The following is a 27,257-nucleotide window of genomic DNA, read 5'->3' on the forward strand; positions in this document are numbered from 1 at the left end:
ATTTTTTTATAACTTTTTCGATGTGAATCCAGAAAAAGCAATTTCAAGATTTTGCAAGCAATGTTTCATAGATCAATAGTAATGTTGGAAATAATTTCTCACAAGATATAATGAAAATTATCAGAGCTATTTGATGCAGACTTGTGAAATCAGAGCAAATTGGGTTCCTCTCTTCTTTAGTGTCCAGACATCCATCACACTATCAAAGCACTTACAATTAAGAAAAATCTTGATAGAAATAACATCTTCATGCTTCAATTTTTTATACACTGACACGATTCACAGTGATTAAAGGGGAATTAAACATTTGGACGAAGTGGGCTTGTGTGGAAAAGAAAAATCAAAGAATAAGATCAAAGATAGAGAAAAATACTTGATCTACTAATAGATGTGATAAAAGAAGCAGTTTAAGTGAAATAATTATATAGGAAAGTAATGGGAAAGTTGTTCACATGTGACGTAACATATCTTTGTCGCATTGCCAATTGGAGGATCTACATTATAATAATGATCTAGACTTCAAATTCTCATAACTTTCTTATTATTTATTCAATTTTTCTCAAACTTTTGTTGATCTGTTTCTTTGATTTTTCTATTTTCACACAAGCTATCTTGTTGTAAAGGTTTAATTTTCATAACTTATTATTTATTCAATTTTTCTCAAACTTTTGTTGATGTGTTTCTTTGATTTTTCTATTTTCACACAAGCTATCTTGTTACAAAGGTTTAATTTTCATAACTTTCTTATTATTTATTCAATTTTTCTCAAACTTTTGTTGATCTATTTCTTTGATTCTTCTGATTTCACACAAGCTATCTTGTTGCAAAGGTTTGATTTTCCTTTAATGAAACAATAGGTTTCTTGAGAACAGGAAGAGCCATGATACCAAAAAAATATGCGGTATTCTGACAGACGAACACAGTGAGCTCAAGGAAATGTTGGAAGAAACTGTTTTGAAAAAGACAGAGAACTGGTTTGAGGATGGGCCACCTTGTGAGGAGGGAAGATGGTGATCCTGTGAAAACAGCATGGGACCTGATCCCCGTCTTACACAGTGTTCCAATTGATCCCATCAATCTCAAGTTTATGGAAATCCATCAATGTCATAATTTTTTTCTACAGAAAATTTGCTCATTGTCCTTTGAAAACAAAGAAAAGCATACTGAATTGTCATTCACAAAAAAAATATTTTGAACAAACATGTATGTTTGATGTTGATGTTGCTGGCTTTCCATAGTTGCGATTGATCAGATCAATCACACAACTCTTCATAAGACGGGCCCCTGGAATTCGATGGGATGAGAGAAAAGGGAGGACCAAAGAAAGATATGGTGAAGAGGGAAAGCAGTGAGGCTGGTTGGTCTGAATGATGAGGATGCTCAAGACAGAAAAAAAGTTGAAGGAAAAAAGTGTCACCATGGCATGACAGTCAGAAAGAGGGAAATGCTAACTGAAATATATGGTAATGATGATCGACTTACATTAAAAAAATATTGGTAAAGTCATTCACACACTTGCAACAAACATTTTTAGTCATCCCCTATATTAGATAATGACCATTGGCGATGAAACATTTAAAATGAAAGGTACATACATGTTGATTTTGTAATATCAATCGTGCAATTCAAAGTTTGGACTATATTGTAGTTTGCATTAAATAACTAAAAGAATAAAAGTACCGGTAATAGAGAAATTAACACAACAAAGAAGGAACAACATACCAATGGACATATTCATCTGCTTTGATTTATTATTCAAATTGATCAGTTTTCTTCCTCTTACCGATATATTACAGTTCAAAAGGTCCTACTCTCTAGATCACCCATTCTCATTGCCCGAAACCATCAAAAACTATATACACATATCATCCCCACTCAAAGATGTCAATCACAACAAAAAATATTTGAGAATAGCTGATGATACGAATTACTATTCATACCTATTTTCAATGTCTTTCGAATAGTCCTTTCAGTAAAATTTTCATTGACTCAAAGCTCACTTACAGTTTTAATAGTAAACATAGTATTGGAAATAAATCTGGTTAAGTACAGCATCATTTTGGTCAAAAAACATTACATAATACATTTTAACCTTGTTTTCCTGTAAATTCTATGTACTAATTAGACTGCACTCTGCCTAAGACTCTGGCAAGCAGACCTTATTAATCTCTACAACAAAACATCAATTTTATGTAATAGATTCCTACCAATTTTCATTTCACTTTATTAGCTGAAAATTGGTAGACTGATCAGCAGATTTATCTTTTCTCTTTTTTTTTCTTTTTTTTCCAGGAAACCAGCGGTTGCGATTTCTTTCTAGAATTTAAATCCTCATGATTCTTCACCATAATTTAATGCCCACGAACATGGGTCAATGTTTTCATTTCTATAAAAAGCCAAGCAAATACAAAGTAAAATTAAAGACATAATACATGATTAACATTTAAAGTCTGTAAATTAGAGACTAGCTCAATGCTATAGAGTTATGCTATTGAGTCTGAGCATGGCTCATGGCTCAAAATTAACATGAAATTATCATTACTCTCTTAGAACATCAGGAAATAACACAGTATTTTCTTTCTGCACTTCATATGAATACACTAGAAATCTGTGCGGCCGATTTTGGTTTCTTTTTTTCAAAATCATAAGGTTGGAAATATCAAACCTTTGTGACAACTGTGTCCTGCTAGTATTTCTTATCTTCATGATATCATATCAAAATAAAATAGCTGCACATGTCTGTTCTTTAATACTAAATCTATTCCAAGCCATGGAATGGGCTGAAACTTTCAGGATATATTCTGTCTTCAGATTTAGGATATCCAAACGCTACATTTTAAGATAACTGCGCAAGGCCGATTGAGATTTAGATAATATTGCTTTGACACATTTTCGTGGCACATTCAATGAAGTTAACATTTATCCAAGTTTATAAATCAAACATCGCATGGTTATAATACTTAGATCATTTAGAGCATGATTTCTATCTTACATGAATATTAGCATGATCGTTGTTTTCAATTGAATAAAATACTGATATAAATATATTTCCATTAAATGGAGGTCCTGATTATATTTTTTAGACACAAATACATTTTCATTCAACAATTATCATTTAAATACAATAATCACCCCCATTACACTAATTTCTATGCTATTATAATCCCCCTTATTTGGTTCATATTTTGTTATACAATTGTAATTCTCTACAGACAAGGGTATATTTTGTAGTAATTTGGAGTAAATTATATGGTTGGTAATAGTCTATGTTGTGACACAGCAGAGTATCAGCTACTTTAAAATAAAACCAAGAGGATTAGTGTTAGTTACTGGTGCAAGGAAACGAATGGCAAGCTCCAATTTGTGAACACAACAAATACACAAGCTTCAAATTACTCAAAAAAATTGAAAAATATATAATCGTTTCTCACTTCATTTTATCACACCTGAATGCAATTTCTGCTTACTCTTTTTATGTCAGATATATAAAAAAAATCAACACCATATATACACGACAGCATACATCCATGCACAAAAAATGAATTGGTGGACGAGCTTGACAAAAAAGCCTGGTTGTAAGATGTGCATATTCCATTCATTGCTGACAACATTGCAAATGCAACCAAAAACAAAGTGGCTTTAAAAATAAGTATGTTAAATTACAATTGAAAAGAAATGAAAATGAAATAAAATCATATCCCACACTACACAAATATACTTATATATCCATGACACCCATATCATCCCCATGTTTTCATTTTTTTCTTTTTAATTAAAAAAAATTGCAACTTTTTCTCGAAGTGTAAAAACTAAAACTGGAATATCTACACATCATTTAATTCCAAAAACCTGCATATGGTAATCAATCACAGTTCTTACAACTTTTTATCATCTGAATTCAACATGACCTAAACATAACAAGGCTATTGCAATCATCTGCAGGTAATCGGAAATGAAAAATTGCCAAAGCATAAATCTCAAACACCATAGGATCTACAGGTTGCATATTGCAGGCAGTATATGTATAGTAATCATGTGAAAGATTGCATTTGAAGCATGTGATATTGGAGTGCTGTGTGTACTGGAATAGATTAGTGGTGAACAAATATGTACAGACCCTAGAGGAGGTGGTTGGTCCCTGAAGTGACCTGACCTCAATGTGGATATTTTTCTGAGGAGCGCAGCCCCCGATTTGTCGCATTTGCATTACTACAGGAGCGATAGTTTCACCAAACCTCGAACGGCCGTATATTTGGTTGATACCCGTTGTCAATATGAGATGCAGCAGATAGGAAATACTATCATACTGATCAAATGGAGGATAAGAAATCCCAGTCTTCGTGCAATATTAAATTACCACAATTATCACAACAATCTGATAAAGGTCTTAGTTGATAATCATGTCGCGATATAAAAAAAAATCTAAAGCATGCGGTTGAAGCTTCACCCAAGCAGTCAAAAATAGTCTTTGTACTGTTTACGACTAATCAGGTACTATTATCCCCTAGTGATGTCAGAAGTCAGGATTCATGGCATTTTTGCCAGATTTTGTGACGTTGGTTGGAATTATCTCTGGCCAAGGGGTCTAGACAAGTCACTTCTTCAGATTATATTTATGATGGATAAATTGGTTAATATCTTTTCACCAACTTCTAGGAAAACATGAAAGCTTGTTAGTAAGCAACTAAAGGACAGGTCCTCTCCGAGGGACCTGGTTTGGATGGTAAATGCCTTTGATCCCAAAGGGCACTAGGTGACCAAATTGTGAGACCATCGGTACAAAACTGAGCTATGGCACTGCCTTGGGCAAGATGAAATATCTTTGTGGCACATCTTTTTTTTCTTTGATTTTAGCTGTATTGCTCTGCACGAGAAATAACAATACATATGAGAGATTTTTTTTCACTAAAGTCACTATTACAAACGGAAATAAAAATAACAGATTGCATTTCACCCAATTTGAATATGTACAGACTTGGAAGTTTGTAAGATCAAATGCAACTCCGGGTATCTTTTTTATGTTTCTATTTCACTTATGTCGAAGGATTCAACATGACTATATGATTGACATTCCGTAACATGCATTCTAGCTAGCTGGAGTTGGAAGATAGCAAATACAGCAACAGTCAAGTGATTTATTTGTAAAATACTATTATATACAGTAAACATAGTTCAAGAAAGTACCACCAGTACGTCAGTTGATTTTAATATATAAGAAAGGATTGCATATCTTTCTCAATTTTGACAAACTATTAGTAAACAAACTTACAAGCCAAAATTTTCACAGCACTCAAAGCCTTAGTGAATTATGGCACTTCATTTGAAGAATAAATCCAAATAGTATTTGGGTTTGACATCACTTCACTATTCGAAGAAAAAAAGAATGCATACAACACACAAATCAAGTTGCTTGATTTACAAACATGATCAAATATACAAAATTAATTCCATAGGCATGTACACAATCCATACCTTTTTTTTTAAAACAAAAATCACCATACAATTTACACAACAATCACCAATTACACATGCAGTTTACTTCTTGTGAAATTTTACATTCAATAGATCTTGAATAGACAATAGAAAATTAGAAAATGAAAATAAAATCCAATCTCGCTCATCTGGGTCCGATAACACAACAGTTTACGATTGATCGTGTGTTTGATTTTCACTATTGCTTGTACAGTGTGGACAGTGCAATGAATCGTAGAGAGTTTCTTCTATAATGATTGCTAAGCTTTGTGTTACAAGCCCCAGGTTTTGATGGGACCAGAACAAATACACATGACACTTACGATCGGTTGCAAGTTTCTAAATACGTTGTCATAGACTTACAGTTATGATTAATTGTAAATTTGATTGCATCTTTGATGTAACAGGGTGTGTGAGAGTAGAAGCATGGAACATCATTTCTACAAATGACCCTGCCAGGGTTTTCAAGGGGATCATCAGTCCAATATTTCACGATAGAATTTAGATAAGCAGGTGAAAATGTAGTGAATTAGACGCAGAGTGACAATGGAACTGGGCGATGGGGCCAAATAAACAGAGGAGCCTGGATACATAGTAGCCAGATATTAAAGCAAGAATGGACTGAACTTTAATATAAAACAACATAATCTTGATTACATAGCACAAGAGATGTTTTTGTCTACTACACACGGCATGTACATCACCTGGATCCCTTAACACAAAATCAAGCAATTGATTCTACGATTGATATCCATGATTGATATTACAGTGGTCAATGCAAATACATTGTACAATTTCATTCTATGATCGGTTGCTAAGTTTTGTGTTACAGGTCCAAGGCCAAATCCCTTTTTTTTTAATCCCATCATTTCATCACATGATTTACTATAAGACTAATATTCCATTCGATTGAGGCCATAAGTCAGAAGAAAATCCAACTCAAGGATGCTTTTTGGATATATAAACAGAAAATAATCAGCTTTAAATCATAATTATAATACATGGAGTAATAATAATGCAGTTTGTGCATATCACATATCAAATTATGATATAAAATCACTGTGCTCTTCCTAAGAACTTGGATTTGGTTTTCCTTGCAAAAGCAGGAAAAGCACTACTCTCTATTAGACACTATCATGGCTTGATTCACATCAGAATATCTCTGACACTATATTTAATAAAAATATATTTCTGAGACCAAGCTCATATTCATTGACTTGCAATTAAGTTTGCAATAATCAGATATAGGGATTCATAATAACACCACAATATAAAAGAGGAAACACACCTCTATCCTTATCGAACATTTGATGAAGAAACAAATATCTTCCTAAATCACTTGATAATTTGGAAAGAGGCCTCATAGTGTGCAGAGGGATTTATACATAAATAAAAGCAATACGTAGTGATTAGTACAACATTTAAAAAAAATACACATTTTTACTCAATTACAGCAACTACCTACAAGGTTTAGGTATCTTTATCATGCAAGTCAACACATTCGATGCCATCCTACACAGATGTAGTAGAGTGAGCCATCCAGGGTAAGCTGGGGATGAGAGGTGGAGGGTTAATCATCAGGATATTGATCTTGAAGATGGTAGTAGGCATCATACCAAATCTCACCAGAAGATTTGAGAGACCTAAAAGACAGAATGGAAATGAAAGCTAATGATATCCACAGACCATCCACAAATTAATTCAATCTAATACAAAATTTATCGAATACATCATAGGTTAATGGCATAATTGTGTAGAATTCATTAAATATGAATTAGACCTATAGGCCAATATAAATGTAAGTGAATGCCAATTTTAAAATGCATTTTATACTTCATATTTTGCAGCTCATGTGTCAGCAATGTGATGTGATAGAAATTCATATTTGTTTTCACACCAAAAGTATTAATGCTTTCTTGCAGAAAGTTCTCATAATCATGAAATAAACACACCTACTAATCCGCAAGTTTTGTTTTCGAAATGGCAGCTAAGCCTTTAGACTTACAGTAGTGTTAAAATGTTGGTAAATCCCACTAGAAAATGAACATATTTCAAGTGTTCAAGTTCTGCCATGTTTTAGATATGTAATTATGATAAAATATTACATTCAATAAAAATTATTTTTCTGGGCTCGCCAAACATTGTAGTGTTGTTGTCTCCATTCAACACTCTGCATGAAGGTGTGCATTTTCTGGTGGGGTTCACTAACTCTCTAGCACCACTGTATTTATATGATTCATGCATTGAGGCAATGTGAGAAGTATTCATGAGACAGTCAATTGCAGTTACTGCAAGGGAAGTGCAAGCTGCACTAAAACCTGTGTACACAAAAGAAATCACATCCTGTTCTTTCTTCTCTTACTTTAATAGAGGGCAAAATGAAAAGAAGCACGTAAAATTATAGCAGTCAATAAATTCAAAGTGAAGGGATTAGCAGGCTGTGTACTAATCCTGCTCTTTCTTTTCATTAAGACTTTAATTCTTTCTCTGTTTACAAATTGCGCCTACAGATATCTGGGTTACTTCATAAGTTATGCCTATTTGATTCAAGGTTTGGAGGCAATGTGAAAAGTAAAAGTATTAGCAGAAAATAAAGGAATTAGCCAGCTGTGCCACAACATCCATTTACAATAGGAGAAAGAACAGGATATGCTTTCTTAGAGTTTATTCTTCTCCACTTACAGAGAAAATCCTCATACCTCTTAATATTATATTGTTTAACCATGTGCAATTCAGTATTTGTGACTGTGAAGCATGACCCAATAAATGCCATACCATTTCAAGTCGCATGAGATGATTTCAATAGAAATCAAAGTCATAAACTAATTAAAGAGGAATCCAACCCAACTAAAAATTTATTATTCAGAGGAAAAAGAAAAATCAGACAAGCTGATCGGTAAAAGTTTTTAACAATATCGGACAAATAATAAGTTATGAATTTTTATGTTGTAGACATTGGTAATCACGATACCCATGAAGACCTCAAATTTGCCACATACGTGATGTAGGGCAAGGACCACTGGTCCATGCACTCCAATACATACATTTCTAAAATGTCATTTTTCCCAAAAGTTTTTCAAATTATTAAACAATATACTACCTGGGTTATATTTAGATAACTGCCCCAGGGGAATAGGTAATAGGAGAAAACCACAAACTCCTGATAATTAGATACATGGCATACGGGAAATTTGTCCTTGCTCCTTGTTGTAATTTACTTACCCAGTCGCCAATTTTAATCTACATAGACTTAGTGATCTCGATTTTAAAGCAGCCTTAACTTTCTTGTTACTTGTCGGATTTCTTTCAAACTTTCACCATTCTGTTTAATTATCTTCCTTCTTTCCAACACAACATTTCATGATCAAGGGTGGCTTCCCTTTCAACTACTCTTGAATCAACTGTAAAATTTAATTCAGTTGATAAAAAAACACTAATTTGTATTCTCTAAGAATATGTTGGTGAAAGTAACATACATGTATTAATCCCAGATCCTTACCGGACTATATCAGCAAAGCCCTGTAGCAATGTCTTGGACTTGTACTCAATACCATGCTTTTTGCACAGAGTCTTCACCAGCGGTGCAATTTTATGATAGTTGTGTCTTGGCATCGTTGGAAACAAACTGCAAAAATAACATACATTTGGCAACATGAATAACAATTATGCAAAGTTAAAAAAAAATAAGTCATTTGTCGGCAGCAGTAACTGACAATGGAGGCTTTCACATAAAACTTCGAAAAAATCTCCCATCTCCCTATCAGTTTTCATGAGAGAGCTAAAAATATTGATTTTTTTTTCAAATTCAATATTTATCTATTACCTCTCAAAAAAAAGCACCAATATACATCAATGATCAAAAGATTTAAGAATCACTTAGTAAAATGCGCAATTTTACAAATATTTAATCTTAATTTTCACATCTGTGCATTTTTTAATAGTGTCAGATTCTATACTCCAAATATTATGACTCAGGTAAATTGTTTATATTCATATGCCCCCCCCTCCCCGGGCCATATGGTCTCCCAAAATACCCCGGCCTAATCTAGATAGGGTTAATGAGATGAAACTTACTGATGCTCAATCTGGAAATTAAGATGTCCAGTGAACCAGTCATTGAAGAAACTTTGTTCAAGGTTACAGGTGGCACGGAGCTTGGATGAAAAATAAAATATGAAAAAAATTGACATATATGACAAAGGAAAACTCTTTTGATTCATACAATTCAATATCCCAATAAATTCATTAAGCAATATTGTCCTCTTATTTCAAGGTGTTTCCTTGTGTTACATAAAATTCATGCATTCATTATAAGATCTATCTGCTCTATACTTTCAAAATAAAATCGTGGTATATTATTATTATTATATCCTACATTTAATGAGTTGTACCAACAAATTTTGATAATCTAGTTCTTGTACACGTAGTTCATCTTTATTTAATCTGAACTAAAATATAAATAACATGCTGCCCTGACTGACCTACTTTTCCTGAAGCTATGTGCTCAGCAGAACGCGGTTTTGTGCCTGCGCCCAAGAGGCTGCTCGATCTGTGCCAACGATTTGTGACGTCAATGATGGAATAGTAATCATTGACGTCACGGAATAGTAATTTTTCTTCAGAGGGCGATTCATTTTTAACATCATTGCAAAAGAGTGAGAATATGTTTGGTCACATGATGCTAATTAAACCAATCGGCATGCATGATTTGATTCAGGAGGATATAACAAATATTATCATCAATATAGAGCATTTTAGCCATACATTAAAAACGCATATTTTAGTCTGCATCAATCGCCTGTGCAGTATTAGAGCGGCTCCCTAGAATGATCGAAATCTGAAGAATATTCCACAGGCTCCTGTACAAAATTTGCTATTGAATATGAGAGCATATTCCACAGTATAGTGCACATTTGTTTTAATCAAATTTCTCACTCTTTTTGATTGCTAGAGATGGGATAGATGATGATTATATTGCATGGCTTTCTTTCATGGAATACCAGAAATATTCCACTCATAAGGGCCAATATTCCATTCATCTGCAATTCTTGGAATATTTGCCCAAACTCTTGGAATATTTCTCGCATTCCATTCTGAGCCATCCAATACAATATAAATACTTAATAAGCACATAATAACTGGAGTAATTCTCTATGCACTTTACACTAACCTGTAGCTCTAGCCATGGGAGTGCTGCATCTTCATCGATCTCCATGGGTATGTGGTTAGATTGAGATACCCAGGTAAACCAAATACTTTCCATTACTCTGTAAATAAAGAAATAGGATTATTTATATAATACCATTTGAGTCACAAAAGGATAACACCCCAAAAAAGGAGACCTGTTTTCAGCTCTACATCACTATCATCAACTAGTTTTTTATTAGAAATATGACAACCACAGTAAGATTAAAATACAACCACAGTAAGAGTAAAATAGCTTCTTTAAATTGAGATTGAATAATTTGTGAATTGTTCATATATGGTAGATTAAATACTAAATTCATTGTATGTCAGAAACGTGTCAAAAGCCAAATGTCGATGAAACATTCTCCAGGAATCAAATCCAAAGGTGTTTTCCTGAAACAGAGCAGGTCCCCATACCATAGAGAGTAAGGGTTGATAGTTGATTTTTGGAATTGATCATACACAATAATCAATGTAATCAATCATAGAAATAGGCCCCAAGACCAATTGTTATATAAAGCTCTAAATTATGGGACTGATTAAACTCTCCTGCCCTAGGTGATATAAAATGACCTGTCTGTCGATGGGAGGGGGGGCCACGTGGGTGAGTGGTTATGACTCTCATCCCAATCTGATCTGAGGGATGTGGGTTTGATTCCTAGCCCTAGCCATCGCTTTTTTTTCATTCAGAAAGAAAATTACCCATATTGTGCTGCACTCAGTTCAGGTGAGGTAAATGCGTACCTGGTAGGAAGAAATTCCTTGAATGCTTGAGCGCCTAGACAGCCCAGCCAAAGCCGGGAAAATAATAGTAGCAGGGCCCGCTGGGAGAATAGTTTTCGGAACTGAATTGGCTACCCCGGGGAAATATGCCGTCATCATTATATTATTATTTTCTACTAGTAAACTAACCTGAAGGATTCATAGAAGAGAAGAAGTTGCCACCATGTCATGAGAGGTATATAGAGGTATAGAAACCTGGCATAGTATAAGACGTTGCAGAACAGGTCCTAGAGGAGGAGAAAAATGCGAATGAAAAGAAAATAAAACACTATTTACACATTACCATTAACACTATTGATAAAATGTGAATACAGATGAGGATATTAGAGTTATTAGATGTGGTGGGGAGGAGAGGGGGATGCCAACCTTCCCTCCACAAATTTTATTCTTCTATAAGCTATACAGTACGCACAAGTAATGCCAAACAAATAGTGCAAAAGTTCAAGTTCATGATGCATGATGGGGTAATGCAGGCATTCCTTGCGCTGAATGTACTTGTACTACATGTATGCTGCATAAAAGGACTATAGCCCCTCCTGCTTGTGGCACAATTCAACTTGTTAATGCACCAGAGTGCACTGCCTCGCAGCTAACACTTTCTCACCTGTGCACTATCTAATGCTTCAGTCGCATCAATGAAGCCAACTCAAGGCTGATCAAAGTCATTGCATAATTCTAAATTGCGTATCATCAGTTTGTTTGGATTCACTTATAAAGATGTGACAGTTGCATAAAGACTCATACACTACTGTAATCTATCCAAATCTGGGGCAACAAGCACAGGGCAGAAATACAATGTTGTGTGGCTATTCAAATCCTGCAGTGTTGCACATTAGTTTGTGACAATTACAAGTACATGTACAAGTATGCCTGTTAAAGGGGAAGTTCACCCTGAAGAAAACTTTGTTGTAAAAATAGCAGAAAAAATAGTAAAAAATATTGGTGAACGTTTGAGGAAAATCCGTTAAAGAGTAAGAAAGTTATTAGAGTTCAAAGTTTTTGATTTGTGACGTCATAAACGAGCAGCTGCCCCATGTGTTATGTAATATAAAATGCATGAATTTCAAATTTTGTATGGTTCCTGATGACTTTATTTTGTTTCTATTCATGATTGTGTGTGAAATGATTTGTCTATTGATATACAAAAGGTACAGTGAAAACCATTTTCAATTTTCTGAGAAAATGACATTTCATTGATTTTCTACCATTCGCTATGTAAGAATGCTGCTCTCATATGACGTCACAAATCAAATAATTTAAATTCTAATAACTTTTTAATTATTTGATAAATTTTTCTCAAACCTTCGGCAATATTTTTATTCTTTTTTCTGCTGCTATTTTTACAATAAACTTTTTGTTAGGGTGAGCTTCCCCTTTAAGTACTAGTGATATTGTAACATCAGTATCAGTTGTTCACGGCCTTGCTGAAAGCAGGCTTTTTAACCATGATTAAATATATAAAATACAATACAAATACAATGATGAGGTTTGTCACACTTCGTCTGAACGAGCTCTCACATTCCATTTTTTTTTCTTAGGAAATGTAAGATCTTGATAAGATCTGAAGAGGAAGAACTGGAAGGGCCATTACTTGACAACAAGCAACCACTTCCTTCAAATCTTCTTGTTAAAGGGTTCCAAGGATCTAAGCATATATTCATGTCATATGCCCTACATGGATAATTAAATATATGTAATCAAGAGCTTCAGTCCACCCCAACAAAAAGGTGATTTGAATAAAGAGAGAAACAACCATGAATAACACTGATAATTTCATGAAAATCTAATACAAATAAATCTTATAACATTATAAAATGCATGTATTGCTTATTTTTCAGTTATACATGGATGCACAACACAGCAATATGTAAATAAGAAAGTTGATGTCAGACATTCGGTATTTCTATTGCATCTTATTGTTAATAATAAATTTTTCAATTTTTGCAGTACCCATCACAGAAGCTCTTCAATGGTTCATAATAGGTTAACAATGTTAATTCCAAGTGTTCAAGGGGGAATCAAACTTTGATTTACAACATAATGAGGAAAAATTTAAATGTTTAATATTTCATCATGAAATGAAATACAAAAGAAATCTTGATTCAGTGACATCATTGATTCCACAATTTGTATATTTTGTTTAATAAAATTCAGCAAAACTTTGAAATATGTTAACTCTTTTATCTCACATCTGAATTTTACTAAATTCTGATGCTTGTTTGATTTTAACTTTTCCTAAAAAGTCAATGGTTTGTTGGGGTGGACATATCCTTTAAATGGCAAAAACATTTTCAACTCACTGTCCATTCTCTCTGCTTTATCATGTGACGATAAATCATGAATTGGAAGTATACAGGAAACAGCAAAGGAGGTCCAACTAGAAAATAAATTACAAGACATAATAAATCATATTATATCAAGTTTTATGGGAAAAAGAAATGACTGGTTATATCACAATTACTTACCACACTATGACAAAATATCAATTTCAGTTTAAATATCACTGAGCACTTTTAGAAATGTACGTCCACATAGTGGACTGGTACGAGATGACATCATTTTTTGGCCTGCCATATGCTTCAGGTCTTCACACACGTCCACTATCATAATCGAGAACCTCGCCACATCCATTTTGCGATTCTCCTAAATCATAGTGAACGTATACGTGAGTGACGTCATTTTTACCGTTTAAGCCCAGCATGAAGATCAACCTTTCCCTTTTAAAACACAGTTTTCAATGACTTTTCACAAAATTAATGTAAGTTGTGCGATGAATTATGTTTATCATATTTGAAATTGCTTTCTGACCTACAAAATATATATCGATATAAATCCTAACTCCCGTAAAAAGGAATCAAAGCGAGTGAAAGGGCAAGCGTGCACAAGTTGCACCTTCGCATCACCCGACCGGGTCGCCAGGCGATGGTACGCCAGATCTTTCCGCTCGGGCAGCGTGTCATGACGTACACGTACCAGTCGAGTGAAATCTAAAGTGTTCGCATCTGTAGTGAACAAGGGCAGACGACGACGATGATTCAAACGATCAGACGACTGCTACGCCGTTCTCGTTCACTGCTCCTAAAAGTCTCCACTATCATGCTAAGAAGCCTCATAGGATATGAAAACAAATGATTTGCCAAAATTTGAGGGGAAAAAATCATTTTTATTCAAAAATAAAACTGAAAAAAATTCAATGACCTCAAATTACTTTTGATCTTGATTTGGAGAATTATTGTTTCTGTTGTGCAAGACAAAAATTAGTGAGGTTATAAACCCATGGCTTAAAGTGTGTCAGAGCACATAATTAAACAAATCAGTGTCATGACAAATGATGTGATCAAGCCCAATGGTGAACTTTATCTACTATTGTGAAATTTCAAATTAATACCAAGTTGTTAAGTTTAATGCATGAGAGAAAGTTGACCCCCCCCGCCCCTTGTGAATATGACAATAAGAATGCTACATAGAATTGGCTACTTTAAGAATCATTTCACAATCAATTGGTATGACATCAAATGAAATAGGGGCCTGTTCTCATTGCCGGCGGTTTGAATTTGGTTCATGCAGCTTTTCAACCTGATTCTTAATAGTGCATGGATGCTTGTCAGTTTGGACAAGTGAACAGCTAGAGAGCTCAATGCCCTCTCCAAGGGATCAAAGGGTACTAGTGCATCAACTTGGTATTAAACCCAGGTCATAGGATTACAAGAACACTCCTTTATCAACTAAGCTATCACACCTCCTGAAATAATCTGTATAACTGGCAAACCACTCGGCAAATCTTGCGTATAGGCTGAGAATTGGAACAGAACTGATGAGATAGCAAAGATTAACTTACTCAGGAAGAAATACTTGTGTTGATGATTGTATGGCATCGACGACTGGCCACTCTCAGCGACCATCACAGGCATCTTCTCTCCAACAACAAAGAGCTTTTCAAGACGAACATCTGGATCTTTGTTCATCTGAAGCAGAGAAAAATAAAATATCAATTTTGTTCTCATATTTAGAGTCATCATCCTGCTACATGTACATAGTCATATACATCATACTTTTTTGTATTCACGATCATAAGCAGGGGAGGGGCAGCTGTCCCCTCCCCCCCTCCACCACTGCAATTTTTAAAACTTACATATTTTACTGAAAATTTTACAATATTCATGAAAAATGTGCACAAAATCATTCAATTTCACTTCAGAACATGCAAAAGTACCCCAATGACAAGCTTGATCGCTTCGCTCCCTCACTTTTGAAATTCTTGAATTTGCATGCCCCTGGGAAAAAAAATTTTACAGACATGTTTGTATTCTATAGTTCTAGAGATTGCTAGGTACCAATTTACCTAATTCAGGCAGGATAAACATGAAAAAAAACATTTCATACTCATAAATATTCTATTAATAATAATCCACTTTTGTTTAGCGCTACTATCGCAACAGAACAATAAATCACTTTGCAAATAAATTGTTACCTTAAGTCATTGGATTCTGGCTCATTTACATGTAATTGCACTTTTTAAAAAATTTTCATAGAGTACCAAAACGATGACATCACAAAAAACTTTTGGGGGGCATTTCAGCATTCTTTATACCATACCTCGGCAAGGCATGATACAAAACAACCACTACAAAAATCTGGTGGGAATCAGTCCATGGGGGCCTTAAATACATGTATGTCCTCATGAATACATAATTAGCCCTATTGAAGTCAATGTATTATTGGCCTGGTTCCTAACATTTAGAACCAGACCAATTACCGATATACATTGCTTTCAATGAGGCTAACTATGTATTCTCGAGGTCATATCTAAGGCCCCCATTGACCGATTCCTACCAAATGTGGGTTGTGAGGTTTTTCATCATGCTCTAACAAAATATGATATCAAATATGCTGGAAATGCAAAAAGGGAAAATTGATGACATCACATTTTGGTACTCTATTGCAGAATCAAATCATTATTTACTTGGTATTTGAGTTGGCAACTGACACTCCATAAAAGTGATGTTTACCTATCAGTTAGTAACCTCTACAAATGTCCAATTCCCCCAAAATAAGTATTCATGGGTATTGTGTACATGGAATTCAACATATTTTGCAATCTTACAATCATTATCAAGTAGATTATAACAGGAAAAGGTTGATAACTCTGTACATACCACATTAGGCTTTGCATGATGCTGATAGTGCATGTGATTCCACCATTTAGCTGATGCACCCTGTTGAGATGGATAGAACAATATCTTAAGATTATGTATCAACACTTCACATCATTATAGGAAAAAAAGTTTAAACAGCTCCTTTCCATTTCTAAACAGACCATCCGCAAGTATTCTTTCTGTATTCCTGAGCGCCTCTAATATATTTAGATAGAAAGCACTATATACATGTAAACAAGTGGAATGCCTCTGGCCGTCTCACCTGCATCACGCGGTTCAATATAGCAGCAGTGCTGACTATGAATACTACTCTAACTCGCACAAGATGTTCAGTGATACATGGTTACTCTTATGTCCAAGTTTAATGAACTAGACCACTTTTTATGAACTAGATCAATAAACTTACAGAGATATGATGGTTATTCAACAAAAAACCCCAACATGGCCAAAGTTCATTGACCTTACATGACCTTTGACCTTGATCATGTGACCTGAAACTCGCACAGGATGTTCAGTGATACTTGATTACTCTTATGTACAAGTTTCATGAATCAGATCCATAAACATTCAAAGTTATGATGGTAATTCAACAGATACACCCAATTCGGCCAAAGTTCATTGACCTTTGACCTTGGTCATGTGACCTGAAATGCGCACAGGATGTTCAGTGATACTTGATTACTCTAATGTCCAAGGTTAATGAACTAGACCAATAAACTTTCAAAGTTATGATGGTAATTCAACAGATACCCCCGATTCGGCCAAAGTTCATTGACCCTAAATGACCTTTGACCTTAATCATGAGACCTGAAACTTGCACAAAATGTTCAGTGATGCTTGATTACTATTGTGTCCAAGTTTCATTAATCAGATCCATAAACTTTCAAAGTTATGATGGGAATTCAACAGATATCCCCAATTCGGCCAAAGTTCATTGACCCTAAATGACCTTTGACCTTGGTCATGTGACGTGAAACTCATGCAGGATGTTCAGTGATACTTGATTAACCTTATGTCCAAGTTTCATGAACTAGGTCCATATATTTTCTAAGTTATGATGACATTTCAAAAACTTAACCTCAGGTTAAGATTTCGATGTTGATTCCTCCAACATGGTCTTAGTTCATTGACCCTAAATGACCTTTGACCTTGGTCATGTGACATGAAACTCTAATAGGATGTTCAGTAATACTTGATTAACCTTATGGCCAAGTTTTATGAACTAGGTCCATATACTTTCTAAGTTATGACATCATTTCAAAAACTTAACCTCAGGTTAAGATTTGATGTTGACGCCGCCGCCGCCGTCGGAAAAGCGGCGCCTATAGTCTCACTTTGCTTCGCAGGTGAGACAATGACTAGCATTTATATTATTAAGCTTTTTCGGTGTTGGATTTTTCAATACCAGTGTTACTATTACATTGAATACCGGTATAACAATACCGTCTCGATTTCTGAGATTATCACTTCCATGACAAAGAGGAGCACCAGCGGAAAAATTTTCTTTTTCTATTGCTATACCTATTACAAATAAATTCCCAAAGCAATCACTTCCAAGTTCTTGGTAATGGAAAATTGATCACAACAAGGTGTCTAGATTAATCAGTCATAGTGGCTGACCTAAGTTGGGATTCGAACTCACAACCTTGCGATTATGAGTCCAATGCTCTAACCACTGGATCAAACGACAAGGGTTACTTTGTTCGCACAACAAGCAATTTGAAGCATAAATGCATAGGCCTAGATCTTTATCCTGACATAAGAATAATAATTTTCTGAATACTCTTGAATACTATTTGTAGTAGATCATGGGCGGACTCTTCAAAAAAAGTGGAAAATCTCAATCACTCTGGCCTGCATTACAGAGTTAGATATGGATGCAGTGCTGTCTTTGAAAACTAAGATAAATAATAAAACACCATGCATATGATAAGAAGATAAGAAGTTCATGGAATCTAAAATGACCTTTAACCTTGATCTGTACTGAAAATTGTGCAAGACGATCAGTGATACTTCCCTATGTCCAAGTTTCATTAACTACATGTAGATCCATTAACTTTCAAAATGTACCCACAACACGGTCAAAAAGTTCATTGATCCCCAAATAACCTTTGACTTAATCATGTGACCTAAAACTCATGCAAGACAATCAGTGACATTTGAATACCCTTATAGCCAAGTTTAATTAACTAGATCGATATGCTATTCAAAGTAATGATAACATTTAAAAAACTTAACCTTGGTTAAGATTTCAATGTTGACTATAACGTCGTAGTAAAAAATGTACATGTATAGTCTTGCTCTGCTATGCACAAACTCATTCAAGTTGCACAATTTTAGGGGGTTTGGGCTGTCATGACCGTGAAACTACTTGCTGCCCAAATGTAGAACTACCACTTACCTTGACTGTAGACATGAAGATAAAGTGCAAGGCATGGTTCCACTTTGATGACTTGAAGCATGACAGGTGACCAAGATCATGTTGAAACCATCCTACCTGTGCCTGTATGTGAAACAGAATAGTCGCTTTTCAATCATGTCTTCATGAAAATGTACCGGTACTTCAGGGGGGTGTTCTTAGTAGAGTCCATTTTCAGCCTAAAATTCTGTTCAAGAGGATCACCAATTTAGAAAACCATAGAAATTCCTATTTTTTCCTTTTTCCGGAGACCCCCAAATTTGTGGTTTCTTGTTCCAGTACCCGCTCATACCATGGACCTACTACATACTCAGCGCAGCACTGTGGCAAATTGCCATTGACTGGATTCAGCAGACAGCCAAAGCTCTGCACAGCGATCCAAAGACCGCTGATTGGTTCATTGCACAGAAATTTCATGCATATTTATACAATGCTCCGAAAAACACCTTATTTGTGCCATTCCAGAGCATTCCATTATTTATTCTAGGGCAGTTCTGGAGATCCCATTTTAAAACCAAAGTTTAGTTCCAGAGCCCCCTATTTTCATCGTTTTTGGCGCAGCACATACATGTACAGTGGGTATTATGTTATAATACAAGTTATGAAATCATAATTGTTTAAAATTTTCATATATGTATGTATGAATGATATGTCTCCCTTGTAATTAAATAAGTTGCAGCAATGAGTATCTACATGCAATGCACTAAATCAGTTATCAATCCAATTTTTTAGGCGTTGGAGGAAAAATTTAAATAAACCTAATATATTTATATAAAAACATACAAAAAAAAAGAAATGAGGGATATGACATCATCAGTTTTTACTCATTAAATATTCATGAAGACATGCCTAAAACTGTTTCACTGGAATAATGCATGTTTCTTTGTCTGATTTACATGTAGATCTGTTCAAATTGTATTATTTTCAGCCTGGGGTATCCTTTAACAGGCACTAGCAGTAAAGACGAATGTTCAATCTACATCATTTCGTTGATAGTTGGTTGGTTTATTGAGTATACATGCAAGAAAAATTGGCCACTAAACTGTTTGATAAGAATTATTATGGTATCCTTACCATCCAATAGGGTAACTACCATGGTAACCATATACGCTAGCCCATCAAAATCAAGGATTTCCTTGAAGTTAAATACCAATGAGTTGGCAAAATTAACACTTTGTAATAACATAAACTTTCATGCAACAGCCCTGGATTTGTAGTTCACCATACCTGAAGTGTACCGTGCATAATTACACATGTGATAAACGTCAACCACGTTACTCCAAATGTCCTCATGACAATGTAAGACAAGATCTCCAAGCCGATGATATGACTCATATGAAGGAAGAAGAAGAGGAAATTGGCATTGAAAAGACCCTGAAATATAAGAAAAATGAAAATAAAAGATAAATTTAAGGTATAACTGTTTTCATATATGTCATAAAAATACAGGCTTTTATGGGAACCAACAAGATCTATAAAAAATCTTTTAATAAAGGGATGGAGAATTAATTTTGGGTTTCGGAGTGGACTGACGTGCAAGATTTAAAGATCATGCCTGCCTGAAGATATACGTTGTGACAAAAAATAGATGTCACTATGAATGACTGCCTGGCTTTAATTATGAGCTCAATCAATCTTCTTCTTTTTTTTACTTTGAATCCTGACCTAATCATAGTTGTAAACCATTCATAATGTATCATCAAATGAAAATGTACACTACCCATCCTGTGCAACCTAAAATTACTGTAAAAAGAAGGCAATTTGGCACAAACTATCCTTATATAAAAGCACTTATGATATAATAATATGATAATAAGTTACATGTCACTGTTTTCGCCCTAAAGAATTATATACTCATCACAGGCAGCATAAAAATGAGAGGACCCTGACCTCACACAATCATTTTTGTCTTCTTTTATGAATGTGATTTCAGGCATACTGAGGGCTAATTTTAGGTTCCATTTGGTTTACATAAATATGAAACTGATAAGTCTTTCTCTCATTGCAAATTGTGATTACTCCAATTTAACAAACACTGTTCAAATTCTTTAAATATTTTTTTTTCTGTTTCACATACTAACATGTACAAAGGGTCAGTAAATTACAAGTACATGCATGTAAACAATTTTATAACAAAGATTCAATTCAACCTTTTAAGGACATTTATCTTCAACAATCGTGATGATTCAAAAATAAAACTTGAATTGGAACTTTTAATACAAAATATGAGGAAAATAAAACTTGAATCAGAATGTGCATGTACTGTACATGTACCTTACACAAGGTACATGCAGTTGCATTTGTATAATACCAAGGATGTATTGTGTCAATATTACCCCAACTGTGTTTCTGTCAAGGACCACATGACTTTGTGATAATTTTGGGGAGATAACTAATCTACTAATTACATTGGAGGTAAATAGCACATGTACACCCATCATTGACCTGCATGCAAACAATTCATTAGGTTTGAATATTCTTATCTCTGAACCGTCAAATTACATAAACAAAATAAAACATATACTAGACAGTTACATAAACCAACATGTAATTGTTTCAATATGCACAGATACACTTCAAACAACCTCTACATTGTAAAATATTCAACTTCAAACCTGTAAATTATCCTTTAGTCAGGATATTGACCAACATGTAGAAAATGTTGTACAGTGTACATTGATTCCCCTTTTTTATTGTGTACATGTACATACTTCTTTTTTTTTCTTTAAAGGCCACTTTTTATGGCCACTTAATTTTTTTAAGGATTGGAAAAGTTCACATTATTAACACTTTACCAAAGCTTCAGACAGGATATAACCCTGTCTGAACACCTTGCATACCAATGTGTACTCTACATACTATGATGAGATTGATAAAGACAGGGTGATCACTGCTCAATTAAATGCAGAATGTTGGTACAGTGTGTCATAATGTTTGTTCATTGTTTACAGCCCCTGTTACATGTTTAGTATCAACTCTTGTATGACACCTACAAGGCTTTTGCTATGATGTAAAACCAAAGTTATGCAATCACTGAAATGTGTCAACCATTGTTGCTTATAGAAGGAATATAAATACACAGAATAACTGAGAAACCTAAAAAAAAACATAATAAATGTGCAGTTTCTTGTGGTTTTTTGTTTCATAATCTTGACAAGATTATCATCAAATTATTGATTGGGGAATAATATTTTCTGAATGGGGCAATTTATACCTTCTTGTTTGAGCCACATGACACTCTTTAACGAAATCACTAAATTAATGCTCCTGCTTTCAAAAATATATCTCTGAAAGATTAATGCTAATATTTAAACAAATAATGAAGAAAAAAAATGAATGTGTGTCACAGAACACTCAAAGCCATTATAAAAAGTGAATTTAGCAAGAAAGGAAACCAATAAATACAGCTGTTTATGAAAATATATATTTCTGCACGTTAATGTCAAAATGAGCACAAATACTGTAGTTCTAAAGAAAGGAACAGTAAATATTAGAACATGTACAGTATATGTGGGAAGTTTCCTCTTCAATTACCTTCCTGTATTGAGGAATTTTCCATTTGAAAGGGTTATTCTAATAATCCACTGTGAATAGTAAGTACATACAGGTACACACAGAATAGTTCATGATGATTTTAGCCAATTACATGTAATCACAGTACCAGCTCACAAATTTTACATGAAGCCACTTCTACATTTTTTCAAGAAAAACTGAGATTTTCAAATGTCAAACCTTTGTCAAGGTTTTGAAACTGAATTGCATGAAATTTGTAACTGTTCTTGAATATATAAAAAGGGAGGAGTATGCTCTATAAGATATCAATACACCACGTGCATAAATCTCACATAATAAGAACTGACTGTATCCGGTAATAAAAAGATAGTTAATCAATCTATGGGAGAAAGTCATTACAATGTCAATCCATGAACAGTTTAAAAAACAAATCATTTAGTATACTCTTCATGCACTGTCAGTCTGATATGCATGTTTACTGACAAAGTTCACTACAGATATACAAACTATTTATTAATCTTGACAAAAGGTCTGCCTAGAACACAAATGTCAAAAACTTCAGGGCCTTAAAATTTACTTCTTCATTTTCAAGGGCCAATTCATAAAACTTGTTATAATAACATATTTGCAATAACAGTTTAACCCTAAAAACACCAGGGGGGTGAGGGGCTATTCACCCTCCCCCCTTGACATTTTCAGTTACCGCTCCGGCAAATGCGTCACTCACTGACTTTTTCATTTGAAGTCTTTCGCATCTTTTGGAACCAAATTTAAGATGGGTGTGTGGTTGAAAAATTATGCTACATTACGCAAGTACAAAGTCAATACAAATTGAGTTTTCTCATCTTATTCATAAAGATACAATCATTTTTACTTTTCTGAAATTAATTAATTTTGGCATAATTATCATGCCAATATCAAGGGATTGATTCAGCACCCCCCTCCCCAGTCATCATATAACATCCAAAAAAGCCCCGCCTGGTTAGGGTTTATAAAAGCTAATGAAATCATATGATTTGATTGGCTGATAGATAGTGTATTTGTTATAGAAATCATGCATTATTTCTTTATGATAAGCCTTCATGAAACCCAGGTATTGTTGTAAAGGTACGTGCAATCTGGCACAATGCTTAATGCCATAGCTGGTCAAAGTTCAAAGTAAGTTTAATTGCATATACATGTACCATCAGGGATCTTGTTCTATTTTAGTCATCAAAACCATACATGTACAACCCTAACATGAACTAGATGGACCTTGCGTCAAATCCAAATTTTTGACAGGAGCTGATCCAGATGACTTAAAACATTTGCTAAGATAGGTCCACCCAAATATTTGTAATGGCCAAATTTGTTCAATATTATTATCACATAAAAATACATCTATAGACAAATACCGGTAATTGTTAAGAGTTGTTGATCACTGCTCAAGCAATTAATTTTAGAACAGGGGTTCTCCGTTGGCAGGATATGTGCCACTTGGGTTAATGAAGCCTAAACAATAATTTTTCTAATTGTGTAGGGCCCATTAATGTTGTTTGCAGTGTATATAAACAGACTGAAGCTATCCAAAAGACATCATATTCAGATTTTTTTTTTGAGGGGGGGACTCTATCTCCTGGACCCTTATCATGAGGTTTCACTTCAACTTGCTACACATATGTACCATCAACTGGCACTGACAATATTGATAAATAGTGGATAGTGGAGGTAGATAATGCAAAAAAAAAGAAGAAACATTGTATATTGATTATCATATAATATTCTTTTTAAAAAAATTAATGAACAATATTTAGAGCACATGATTTCTTTTGTGTCTTTTTTTTTCTGAATACCCCAGATTGAAAACCTTTCATAGCTCCCAATACCTACCATTTTCTCAGCAGTTTCTCGTAGCTCAGCAAAGTCTTTTACAACTTCTTTTTGCTCAATTTGATCTTTGGCAATCTGTCCAATATGGATAGACTTCATGAACTTCCTCACATATTGTTCATCATTGTGAAAAGCTGTAAATGCTTCCTGTGGATGGAAGTGAAAATTCTTTTTAATTTTTTTAATCATTACCAAAATTAATCCATTAAGTATCATGATCAGCATTCACCTGTAGGCTATACATCATACAGTGAAACCAAGGGGGGAAATACCTTGATGCTCTATCATTACCTAATCACAAATTTAATCAATTAGGAGTTTCTTTTTCTATATGATGCAACTCATATATTACGTATAAGAATGACTTAGGTCAATTCCAGCCAAATGTTGCATTTTTCCATTTTTAAAAATTTCTTTTCTGAGCAATTTTGTTTCTTCTGTTTAAAAGTATACAGTTTTAGGTTTACAAAAACATAATTATATTTACTATACCCTCATTCATTCATAAAATACACAATGTGCACTCTGTTGCACTTTGATACTAAGATTTCATAGAAATTGTACAACTTTGACCCATCCCTGGCTCCTGGCATGCAAAGGGTGCTGACGAAAAATTCCACTGTCCTTGTGACCTCCAAGCAGTAATTTACCATTAGCTGTATTGTTTTACATGCTGCAGTGAAACAGTGAGGCACAAAATACATTTCAATGTATGTATGTTTGATGTCCCATAAGTCACAGTTTTAAGCATTAAGTTTCCCTCATATGCTACCATAGACTCCTGCAGACAAGTATTGGACTTTTTTATCTACCACAGTACATGCTTGCTTCAACAAATCAAGCTGTGTCTGCATTGGACTTGAAATAACTATACTGGGGGGACATACATTTAAGTCCCATAAGTCACATGTCCCATAAGTCACACATACAGTTTTTAAACCATGCCACCTTAAAGCTGTCCATGACATCAAAGAGTGAGATGAGAATGCTTAAAAGCTGGAGAACAGTATGCTGACTGTCAGAAAAAACAGTCAGAATATCATAGGCAGTGCATGGAACAAAAAAAAAGTTTGGATTGTGTGCCCATCCCCCCAAAAAGGAGAAAACTGAATATGATCTCTAAAATGCAAAGCTTGAGTACGGGTGAATTGGGTTTGTTTCACCCCAGCTTTTATTCATTTTTTTTAAAGGTCCAGATCACTCTCTCGGTTTTCTTGTCTCCTTGGAGTATGCATCCACTGTTTTACATATGATGTGAACTTGGTATATAGTTCCATGGAAACTAAACTTATTGCAATGTCCCATCAGTCACAAATTTTGTAGTTGAGCAACCCTCTGTATCCTGTCAAAATAAGAGCACCAGTCCTCAGATGCATAAGGCTACCATGAGCAGAGATATTAAAAGGGCACATACAGCTCTCCCTACCAGCCCCTGTAAATGCCAAAAAGTTGTTCAGAAGCTTGCAATCAAGTTTTCTTAGAATCATTCCTGCCGCCTGCCAATTGAAAGTAACATGTACAATTTGCAGAGTACCGAAGTGTGACGTCACAATGTCATGACATCGAATTGGCCGGTTCTAAACTGAGTCGCAGCTGCATAATCGTCAATACACATTTGTATTTGCAAAAATGGTGATGTGTGTTGTCCCTGGTGGTTACCAGCATTCTGAGAGTCGTAAAAGGGCACTGGTTCATAAAGCTAATCGTAACTTAAGTGACTTTAAGAACGACCGGTTATCCTTGTGGTTAATGTCATCATAAATTGGCAATGTACATGTATTAGCATGTAAGAAAGGATCACCAGTCGTTCTTAAAGTTGCTTCTAACTTACAAACAGCTTTATGAAACGGCCCCCTGGTTATTTTGTTTAGAACCAGGCCGCCATGACACCATGGCAACTGACATCATCGCTTCGGTACTGTCTAAATGGTGATGTCCTTTATACAGGCATTCTGAATTTCTATGAAAGAGATGACATACATGTAACAACCCAAGCAGCTGGCAAAAAAGAATTTGAGATAGGGTGCACCCCATGATGTATATTTTTAACTAACTTTTTTGCATTGCATAAAGTGTATACATGTAGTTGATGAATCTTGATGTACCCTTTGCCAAATCGTGTCCCATACATGTAGGTTTCAAAATTGGCAATTTTTGGCGGCCATCTTGGCGGCTCTCCTGGATTTTTCATGAAAATCAATTATTTTAATATTTTTTGCAGGGACAATGGTAAAATCTTCCATGTAAATGAATACACTTTTTACTATACAAGTATACATGTAGTTTAGATAGTAGAATAATTAAAAAAAAAAAAATCATACCAAAATTGTTGTTTTTGTCAAAAATTTGCATGTGCACTGATATCTATCTGTTTTATCATAAACAGCTACTAATGAAAAATATTAGCTTTCGACATGAAAGAGAATATATTAACAAGAATATTGATATACTTCATGGCAGCATTAATGTCTTAATTTGCTTACATACAATACACTGAAAAGGTCATTTTCTTACCATACTGTATGAGACAGATAGAGAAAAGCAACATTTATTTGTCCCATCTGTAACAAATATGTCCTATCATTTTGTCCCATCAGTCACAATGGAAAGTGTGTACATTCTTATTCTAATTGTTCATTTTTCATCTGTTTGCTAAATATTTATGATTGTAATTGTTTATTGATTATTTTGTTATTATTTGATTACAGTTCTTAAAGCTTGCTGAGAAGTTAAGAAGTTTTTTTTGGTTAATGTTCCTATAAATTTTATATATTCATGAAGTGCACGAAAAGATGTTTCTGCCTTTTGTTCAATTTATTTCTGACACAATAGCATGAATTATTAAAGGTGTCATGTTA

At 34.4% G+C, this 27,257-nt stretch overlaps 1 protein-coding gene across 1 annotated transcript in view; it reads right to left on the minus strand.

Annotated features, from left to right (window-relative positions):
* Positions 1-3,781: 3,781 nt before the first annotated feature.
* The window catches only part of LOC121418389 (acyl-CoA 6-desaturase-like), a 30,911-nt gene continuing 7,435 nt past the window's right edge, over positions 3,782-27,257 (minus strand). Inside the window, exons 3-13 of the mRNA XM_041612231.1 lie at positions 24,400-24,546; positions 20,245-20,391; positions 19,000-19,101; positions 16,599-16,658; positions 15,281-15,407; positions 13,743-13,819; positions 11,572-11,669; positions 10,643-10,739; positions 9,547-9,626; positions 8,972-9,097; positions 3,782-7,115 (exon numbers count right to left, since the gene is read on the minus strand). Coding sequence (XP_041468165.1) covers positions 7,043-7,115; positions 8,972-9,097; positions 9,547-9,626; positions 10,643-10,739; positions 11,572-11,669; positions 13,743-13,819; positions 15,281-15,407; positions 16,599-16,658; positions 19,000-19,101; positions 20,245-20,391; positions 24,400-24,546 — 1,134 coding nt within the window. The 3' untranslated portion in view covers positions 3,782-7,042. The remainder of the gene's footprint in view (positions 7,116-8,971; positions 9,098-9,546; positions 9,627-10,642; positions 10,740-11,571; positions 11,670-13,742; positions 13,820-15,280; positions 15,408-16,598; positions 16,659-18,999; positions 19,102-20,244; positions 20,392-24,399; positions 24,547-27,257) is intronic.

This window comes from Lytechinus variegatus, chromosome 1 (assembly GCF_018143015.1).
Source record: "Lytechinus variegatus isolate NC3 chromosome 1, Lvar_3.0, whole genome shotgun sequence".
In the NCBI taxonomy this organism is placed as follows: domain Eukaryota; kingdom Metazoa; phylum Echinodermata; class Echinoidea; order Temnopleuroida; family Toxopneustidae; genus Lytechinus; species Lytechinus variegatus.